General features: G+C 28.8%; 1 protein-coding gene across 3 annotated transcripts in view; it reads left to right on the forward strand.

Annotated features, from left to right (window-relative positions):
• Bbg (big bang) overlaps positions 1-7,799 on the forward strand; it is a 35,045-nt gene extending 27,246 nt beyond the window's left edge. For all 3 annotated transcript variants that reach the window (XM_026637875.2, XM_026637873.2, XM_026637876.2), the window contains 5 exons: positions 3,574-5,876; positions 5,965-6,090; positions 6,265-6,346; positions 6,459-6,638; positions 6,775-7,799. In XM_026637875.2, the coding sequence (XP_026493660.2) occupies positions 3,574-5,876; positions 5,965-6,090; positions 6,265-6,346; positions 6,459-6,638; positions 6,775-6,929 (2,846 nt within the window). In that variant the 3' untranslated portion in view covers positions 6,930-7,799. The remainder of the gene's footprint in view (positions 1-3,573; positions 5,877-5,964; positions 6,091-6,264; positions 6,347-6,458; positions 6,639-6,774) is intronic.
• Positions 7,800-10,229: the final 2,430 nt, after the last annotated feature.

Genomic DNA, 10,229 nt, shown 5'->3' on the forward strand with positions numbered 1-10,229 from the left:
TTTTAATCGCTTTAATTGCATAAATTACTTCATTAAGTAAATTTATATTTTTAATTGAAATTGAAAGTTTGGTATTGTAAGATAATTATGTATGTCGTAGAAAATAAAAATTCATAAAATTATTTTCTAACATTTAGAAATCAGATGGAATAATTTTCTTCAATCTAATGTATGTAAAATTAGAAAATATTCAAAATTGATATTATGTGTACACAAACGAATATTTAAACTGTTTAAATGTATTATGTTTATATCCATACATACCATACTCAACCATAATATATTTTATACTAATATTTAGATTTTGATATGAAAAAAAAAAAAGATTTAATCAAACGGTTTCCATTACTTAAAGGTTATATTTAATTGAATAGGTTATTTTGAGGTTTTCTTCTTACAAGCGGCAACTTCGTTTCATCATGGGCATCCCTACTTAAATACAAACCCTACGTTTTCTTAATTGGAAGCCTTCTGCTAAGGCGACATATTATTGCCATATTAACAAACCCATCATATAATAATATTAGCTTGTTTTTTTTTTTATTATAATTAGTAGGTTACATAAAAATAATAGAGTATTTTTTATGAGTACTTACTAATCTGCTTCGTCCGTCTAGTAATCACTAGACCGAAGCAGCTAATCAGCTTATAAGGTTACAGAAGTCGAGATTCTGAATTCAAATTCCAGACTGGCCCAATAACAGTCATTGAGTTTTTTATTAAGAATTTTCTATAATAGCTTATTTAGGAAGTTGGCAATGTTTCGTTTCGTTCAATCAATGTCCTAACTTTAGAATCACATTTATGAATTCACACTAAATTAAGGTGCTATATTTATAGTTACCAATCGTAAGAGTAAATCGTCAATTATGTGAATTTGTAAAACGACGATCCAATCCGATCCAGGAGTATATTTTGATAAATTAAATGATTCAAATATATACATGTTCAAGGGGAAGTTCTAAAAAGGAGTTTTTTGTACATACCAAATACTAGTGGTTAAAAAAATGTAATTTGTATTTGGTGATACTTACGGTGGTAATTCAGAATATTATTCAATACTTAGCTTAAAATTTCAAGGCTTTTTAATAACGATAATATGAATAGTGCTTAACGAATTAGTAAAAACTGAGTTCGTTTATGGAAATGGAGGAGAAAAATCCTTTTTTTTATGCAAAAAAATATTTTGTATATTTACTCAAGATGCCTTTATTAATCGCATCAAATTGGTAATAAATGAGAAAATGGGATATACTGTACCATTCAAATTAGTACCTAACTGGATAAGAACTACCTAAAATAAAAGCGTTTATCTTATTAACTTAACGACTTCTTTAGCAATATTTTTATAAGTAAGTGACAATTTCTTCCAAGTCCGTTTTTTTAAGGAAAGAGCTGAAAGCCCTTTATTCTCAAACTATAAACAGAAGCGATTGGAATCTATCATTTTAGCTCATACGAACTTTAAAATGTAACATCAAATCTAGTATCAAGTAATAAGGTTTATATGGAATTTATTTTTTAAACAAATTTAAACCATTAAAATATAGTACTTATAGAAAAGTAACCAGAAAGATTTGAGAGAACTATTCCACCATATTTTAATATCATCAATAACTATACACATAAGTCTTACTTACTTCACTAATCAAAGACTATGAGATTTAGACAAAGACAATTTAACAACTTTTTAATGATATAATATATTATATTCCTAACACACCATAAGTTATTTTCAAATATATTACTCTATCGATTTAAAGTTTGCGCCATTGAAGTTGCGAGACGGAATTTTTGCCTACTTATTCGGTGAATACCATTCTAATTAGTTTAACTAATTTGCGCAAAGTATTCTCAAATGCCATAACATAATTAATTTATTTATAATCAATTGGTGAATATTCGGACAATAGTTCCGGAGTTTATTGCATTCATACATACATGCATCAATAACTAAAAAATATTAACTTTGTCTCAAACATTAAAAAACATATTTTCATTCAACTTTGTATAGCACAATTTTAAGTACATTTCTCTTATTACAAAAACACATAATCCTTTTTTGATTTTGACTAACTTATATTAATTATATGCAGTCTTAATTTGCTTTCAACTAAGTAAATAATTTCAATGTTATTCCAAATAAAATATCTACTTTTGAGAAGGACACTTTAACACCAATCGGATTACACAGCGAGTTTTCAGTGGTCTCCACAGTTGTGCAAATACGCTGAAGCGTGCCATGGCTGTATAAAGTTGACGTTATTCGTGAATACACACTGTATATTATATATTTACAGAATTTAATAATTTTTTGCAGTTTAAATTCGATTATCTTTCCGTGTGTTTCTATAAGCGTATTTTTGTAGTTGTGATGTATACACAAAGAGTTCTTGTAACTGACACGAAATTTTATAGCCTTATCAAAATTCGACATTCTCGTTTGTTGCACTCAATTGATGAAGAAGGTATTTAGAATAAACCTTTGCAAATTTGAAGAGATTTTTTAAAAATAATTTATTGTATATCCGTTATTAGTGATCTTGTTACGTTTAACTTTGTTTAGTATTTCGATTGTGTATGTGATGTAGGTACGTATATATATACTTATATGTATTTGCTGGACTTACCTTATATAAAGGCGTTTCTATTGGTACCTCATATTGTTATAATACCATGTAATGTAGTTTTTTGTTTTCAATAGTGGTTTAAAGAGTGTGTAATACAAAATTGTACAAATATAACATAGGCAGCACACACCCATACAAAACCAACGTTTTAACGATCAAATGTATTATTTTTGTACACAGCATAATTAAAATTAAATGTATAATTTAATTAGATAAGCGAATAATGAACCCCAATACCCACAGGAGTTAGGAATAAAATGTTTAAAACGGTTATACAGCGGAATAGATTATCTGAGTGACCCAGTGTTGTTGCACATGGTATATAAACATCTTAATTCCAAAAATTTGTGGCACGTTGGTGATTTGAGAAATGATATATATTTCTTATAAATCTATAAGTAATTAATTTATAAGTACCAATGTCGAGAGGCAGTAGTGATCATTTTAACTATAAGATTGCCCATTTGCCAGTCAACCTAACAATATGACATAAAAAAATTTTTAGATACGAAATTTCTAAGTTATGAACGTATTTTAACTGATAGATCAAAAAAATCGCTAGGATAACTTATAGCTCTACTTCTAATGATAAAGTTTCGTCACTTTTATTAAAAATCACTTAAACTTTAATAAATTCTTGATAGAAAATTGTCTTTTGTAACCTTACTTGTTTTATAACTGTTAAAAGAGTTATTGTCAGGTTTTCGAAAAATAAATGAACGTCAATATAATCTTATTTAAGCTTAATCGCGTCATGTTTTAATGTATGTCCGTTGCAATTGTGAGTTACAACCGCTGTTAACTATTCTTTTAACATACGAGATTAATATATTTAAAATGATATTACTGTGTAGAATAAAAGCTTTACGAAACTATTAAAATCTACTTACTTAATTAAACAATGTTTTTTTTTTTAATAACACAATTTATTTATTTTTTTCAGATCGAGTCAACAAGAGTGATGCTGAAGACAAGAGTCTTTCAAATGATGAGACACCAATGCCATCCTGTCCGCGACAACCTCCTGACGGAGTTGAGACACCATCAGATGCTATTGAAAAAACTCCTGATTTACCTACTAGACTACCACCCCGAATTTCATCCGGCTGGTCTACCAATCGTTCTCGGTATTCATACTCATCGCGAACACAAGATGCGAGAAGTGAAGCAAGTGTAAAGGATAAAATTGCTATGTTTTCTGTTGATCTTGCGAATTCTTCAGATCGTCTGGACAAATGTGGAACTCTACCAGTGAGATCACATTCAACTATAAGAAAGAATTCAATTCCTTATACCAGTAGTTACGAAGTATCGTCTTTAGATAGACGTTTAACGAAATCTCAGGATAATTTGGATGAAACACCTCGATCATTTCAGCGAAATTCTGATAGACCTGAAGTTCTTGGCGCCTTGGAAAATACAAATACTGAGATAAGAAATAATAGATTTAATCAAACCGAAATAAAGAATAAACCATTATTTTATGGAAGTACCACAACTCTGCCCTCCGATACTTCTTTTACGCGACCAACGTATCATATGCGAAGTGTGAGTGACGATAATAGCAATAAAAATATTTCAACACATAAATCTAATCTAGAGTATTTAATAGAACAGAGAAAGAAATCTATGTCAAAGCTGAGAGGTTTAGTTATTCCTGAAGTTCAAGCTCCAATTGTTGATTTGCCAGAAATTAAAGTCCATGATCCGGTATCTAAAACATTTCTGCATAATTCATTAAACAAAGAAATTAAAAAAGACAGTAAAGTTAGCAATTCCAGTGCTTTTACAGATAACAAATGGAAAACAAACTTTTTACCGAATAACATACCTAAATATTCTCCAGCCTTTAAGCGTAAGTCATTACAAGTTTATACTCCATCTTCATTATCTAAGGAATCTACTCCAGAACGCAAATTTATAGAAAAAATTGAAACACTATCTAGAGTTAATAATTACAATAATCATATCACATCTAAACCTATAAAAAGTTTATTTGAATTTTCAAAAACTTCTACGTCAAAATGTGCCCCGGTGTTCAATCGCGATTTGCATAAAAGGAATTTCAATGGCAATATACAAGATTTTAAGAACGTTGAAATTAAAATATGTACAACAACAGATATAGTGGACAGCGATAATGATTCTGCTATGAGTTCAACACAATCTAGCTATCGCTCGTCAGCTTCTTCACCGATGCATATTATTGACAACAATATCGAATCGGACAACTCCAGGCTATCTCCCAGAATTTCGCATTACAACTCTTACTCACGTATTAAGTCTGAAATACCAAACAAGTCTATTACTGAAAAGAATTGCGAACAATACGTTAAGAGGAGTGTTTTTCGATCTGTTTCTTCGGATACGAACATATCACTCAGTTCTTCTGCAGGCTCCGCAGCTACATCAGGATCCCAAGCAAGTTGCAGTTCATTAGAGAGTTCTGTGGCTGACTCAGATAAGAGGAAAGTTTCGAAAATATACAATGTTGACAATATTAACAGGAGAAATATCGTCGCTTCGGCGAAATGCAGAAGCGGTAGAGATGTTAAACTAGAGTCACCGGTTGTAGAAACGAAATTCTCACATGAGTCTTACAACAGATCTCCCAGTCCAATACAAAAAGCGTCTGATCGCCTTTCTACGCTCACACCAGCAGTGAGTGCAATAGCGGCTAAAGGTGAAAACAGACGACGTAATAAAATAGTTGTTGACACCGATTCTGATTCAGATGCTGAGATGAATGTTCGACAGCGAAAACCAGATTATAAAAATCCGAGACTAAAACGCAACTCTAGTACATCAAATAAAGTTAAAAATAACGAGGTCCATCAAGAAATTGAGAAGGTAGAAAAGACATCAGTGCTTGTTAAAGATGATAAACAAAAAGATATTCCTGTAAAATACTTGGAAAATCAAGAAAGGGTTAAAAGTGCAACATTACATAAAAAAAATAGTTTCAATGGTAATAAAATAAATAAAGATATTAATTCTGAAAGGCTGAAAGAAAAAAACAGTGGAATTGTATCAATTGAAAGCAAAAGGGAGGTAGTCAATGTTTCTAACAACATTAAGTCGGTGGTTGATACCAATAGAGATGTAAAGAATTCTTCTAAAAACAATACATCACGCGATGAACCTGTGAAAGTTTCAACAGAAATATTCCAACTTAAGAAAGGCACTGGGTCAGGCGTAGGCCTTATATTAGCTGGAGGTGTTGATTGTGAAGCTAAAGATGTCACTGTAAGATTTTTTTAGTATTTGCATTTAGAGATTTATTATTGTATTTATGAAAAATATTGAGATTATTTTTACATCATTTATTTTTTAGGTTCATCGCGTTTTGGACGATGGCATAGCAGCTAAAGCTGGAATAAAAAGAGGTTCCAAAGTGATTAGCATAAATAACCACTCAATGTCAGGACTAACGCATGCACAATCTGTTTCCATTCTTAAAGTAAGTAATTATTATTTTCGCCTATTTATTTTTAAATATGAAAATGTAAATTAATCAGTTTCTTATATATATATATATTTTATAATATTGAAATTAATTACATAAATAATATTTGATAGTTATAAAATAATGTATTCTATGTAAATGTTTATTATATCACTTTTAATAATTTAGGAGCAGCGCTGTGAAGTTGTTATTGAAATAGAAAATGAAGTAAAAGAAAATAGAGGAAATACAAAATGCGGCTCTGAACATGGTATGAATTTAGAATTTTTTTTTTTTAATTAACAATGTTGTATAAGAAATAAATTTAAAAAATATGTTAACTAGTATTTGCTATTGAATTTAAAATGCTTTTTATTTTTCAGCGGAGTCGAAAGGACATCAAGTTGATGAAGTCAAGTATACAAAGGACAAAATAGGCTGTTCGATAGTTACTGTATTATTAGAGAAAGCTGGCGGAGGTGCTGGCTTAGGTTTTGGCTTAGATGGAGGTCGTGATTCTCCTCAGGGAGACCGACCGTTAACTATTAAGAAACTTTTTGCAGGTAATATTTTTTTCAATCCTCTCAAACTCCAGTAAATTAATTATTAAAAGTAATTCTATATAAAACCTCAAAGATGGATATAATGTATTAATTTCTGTTTTTAAATATGTTGATTTATATCTAAAATAAATTTTAGGCGGAGCTGCTGCACAAAGTGGTCGCATTGTTGTTGGTGCAGAACTACTATCCGCTGGTGGACAATCTATGGAAGGATTTACACGTACCCAGGCATGGGCTGCTTTGAAAGCGTTGCCAGCTGGTCAAGTTGCTTTAGTTCTTAGAAATCCATAAAAGTAATACAAAATCGTTCATATAATGTACAGAGGATCAAAACTCCATTTATTAAATAAATGGGAGAATATTAAAAAAAATATATGATCAATCAATGAATTTAAAAAAAAAGAAAGTCGAAATTATTTTATAAAAATATCTTGATGTTAATTTATTTTTGTCGGAATGTATTTTTGTAAGTATTACGGATCTTCTATTTACTCTTATTAGTCAGCATTGGTTAGATGCATTGTACATAGTATTTTAATAACAATATCATTGATTAAGGTGGTGTAGTGTATATTGTGCTTGGCATATAAGCTATAAAGACTGTATTCCGATTTGCTTAAAATTATAATTTATTATTTTAAAAAGTAACTAGTCTCGACGACAAGTGTAAGGAAGTTGGATAGTATGTTAGTCTATAATATTATGCGTATCTGTATTGGTGTCAATTATAAAATAAATTTTCATTCGAGTGCCATTTAAAAATTACATTACAAACAAATTTCGTCTTCATGAAATAGTATTAAAACGTTGGATTAAATTTATATAAGTAAAAAAGCTAAACAAAATGGCTTATTTTCTCTCAATACAATTTATAAAAGTTCTCAATAAAAACATTAATGTACTTCACAAATCTAAGTTCATATTTAACTAAAATGTATTACTATATTTTTACATTTTTTATCCTGGTAACTTGCCATGTTTTCTATTAATGCCATTACCACTAATTTCTAGATTAAGGAGTTTGTATATATCTTTTTTTTGTTATTATTAATATTACTAATTAATATATTCGTATTACTTGCTATTTATGAATACTCTAAGTATTCATTAAAGCTATTTATAAACACGTATATTGTAGTAAGCTTACAAAATATATTCTTTTACATTATTGGGCATTTTATTTTTCCTCCTTAGATTAATAATATTTAAGTTATTCAGAAATTTAATTATTATAATAAATTTGTAATAGATAAGATATAAGAAGGCCTTATGTATATATACAATAAAATAATGTAAATAAAAAAAGGCTATTGACGATAGTCGCGGCAGGAAATGCTAAAACTAATTAATTTCAATTTATTTAGCTGTGCCATTTACGGGTGAAACTAATGAAACTTGAAGTAATGGTGCACAAACATTTCAATATGATTCTACTTAATGATACTGGCTAGCACATTTTTTGTTCAGAAAAACGGATTTGCGATCAAATGATGGTAGAATTCCTACCTCCTTTCCACAGTAATTATTAGGTACATAGTTGGAAATAACCAATTAGCGAACATCACAACAAAACAGCTACTTTATAACTAAAAAAGGAATTGTCATTTATTCATTAGAAAATGAATACGGATTGAAATAATAAAAAGAAACTATCTGACTAATTTTACATTTTATTAAACAAAATCGCTTATATTTTGTACAAAAATGCAAAAATACTTTATATTTTTTGTTTTACACCACAATACATTCAAAATTAGAAGCCAAGAATAACTTTTTATACGTCACAATTTTATGAAAAATACAAATTGGCGCTCCATATATTATTATAGTATATAAAATATTTTAGCTTCAGTGTAAGAAATTATTAACATTTATTCGGAATTCCATTTTTGATTGCCAATTCATATACATAACATTAAAAATATTTACAAAATATTGATCTATTTATTTAATGTTGCTTCGGATATTCGTCACACATTTAAATATATTTTTCTATTTATCGCGTGTTACTTATAAAACTAGTTAAAAAGTCTATGAACGTTATAATATTATTAGTTTCTCCTAAATTCATATACATTTGTAAGTCTAATATCGATGCATGTACAGGCGCTATAACAATATTATTTATTTATAGGCGTATATTCGCTTTTTAATCTGAAATAATCAGCCACATATAATGCTTGCCAGTAAAGTTAGTTCATTCCTAATAATTACAATCCTATTATTTGAATTAATAATATTTTTTTTTAAATAAATAGTGTTTTTCCGGCAGGGAAGAACCCACTTCAACGTTGTAGACGTTGTAAGACCTATTGTGTGCTAAACGCTAGTTTTGTAATTCTGTTACTGGTTTGCGCCTAAACAGTTCGCGATGATGGTGATGATGAAAAACTTATTTAATGTTATTCTCAATAAATTTCAAAAACATTTCATCGCCTCTAATTATTTCTGTAAACCGAAATTTATTAAGGAATAATAGACATGGAAACTCAAATAAATCTCCAACTCAAATTAAACCTGAAACGTGAATGAGAGATCCTAATGAAGAAATACCGATACATATTATCATTTTGTTATCACTTTTAATCTGTCTGTTAGATTTCCTTGGATTAAATCTATAACTATATATTTCACAGGCCGGCAAAGAGGGACGGAAAAAAATGATTATTGGATAAAGTTAACAGTGTTCTAAGATATGGGCACGAAAACAATTTATGGTTTATCATAAATTTTAAATGTCCAAGTTATATTATGTATGCAGAATAATTAATTAAATATATTTATAAGAATAGCATATACTGTACAGCATGAAATAAATGATAAAATAACATTGAGTTCGTATTCGTATCGTATTCTTATATTTTTGGATTAACGAAAAAAAATTAATATACAATCTTTGTTCTTCACTTCATAACCGTATCTAATATCCCAACCGATGGTAGCTTTACCTTATAAATCTTGTAAAATGCGATTTCAAAAGTTCTTCAAAGAGCCCAATTGAATTAAGTATAATTTAGTTACACACGATTATATAATATAAACGCATTTTATTGTTGATTTATATATCTTGGTTATTATAAAGTTTATATTATTATAAAATACATACAAATTTAATTATTTCATTAATTATTAATCATCCGATTGAGTTTTTTTATACGGATTGACTTGCTTGACGGTTTCTATCAAAAATCAAAGTATATATATGTATTGCACGAGTCATATGCGACAATTGTTACATGCTAGGTGGTATATATTCTAAGTATGAAAATATTTGTTTAACTTATTTTCATCAGTCATTACAATTAAGTAAGATATATTTTAGGATGATAACTGTTAATAGTAACATTATACTTGTTTAGTAAATACAAAACTTGCCGCACAACTTGAACAGCAAGTGTTGCCTTAAAAAAATCGAAGGTATATTTGAAACGATAAAACCTCATATCGAGGCATACATAACAAATTGATTTCTACATGTTGACTGCCCTTATCTGTTTTTGTATTACTTTTCATCTTATTCCGTCCGTCTTAAAATAACATGATAATTTATTAGCATACAACTATTCTAAATGAATTTTTAAATACATATAA

The sequence above is a fragment of the Vanessa tameamea genome, chromosome 2 (assembly GCF_037043105.1).
Source record: "Vanessa tameamea isolate UH-Manoa-2023 chromosome 2, ilVanTame1 primary haplotype, whole genome shotgun sequence".
Taxonomy (NCBI): Eukaryota; Metazoa; Arthropoda; class Insecta; order Lepidoptera; family Nymphalidae; genus Vanessa; species Vanessa tameamea.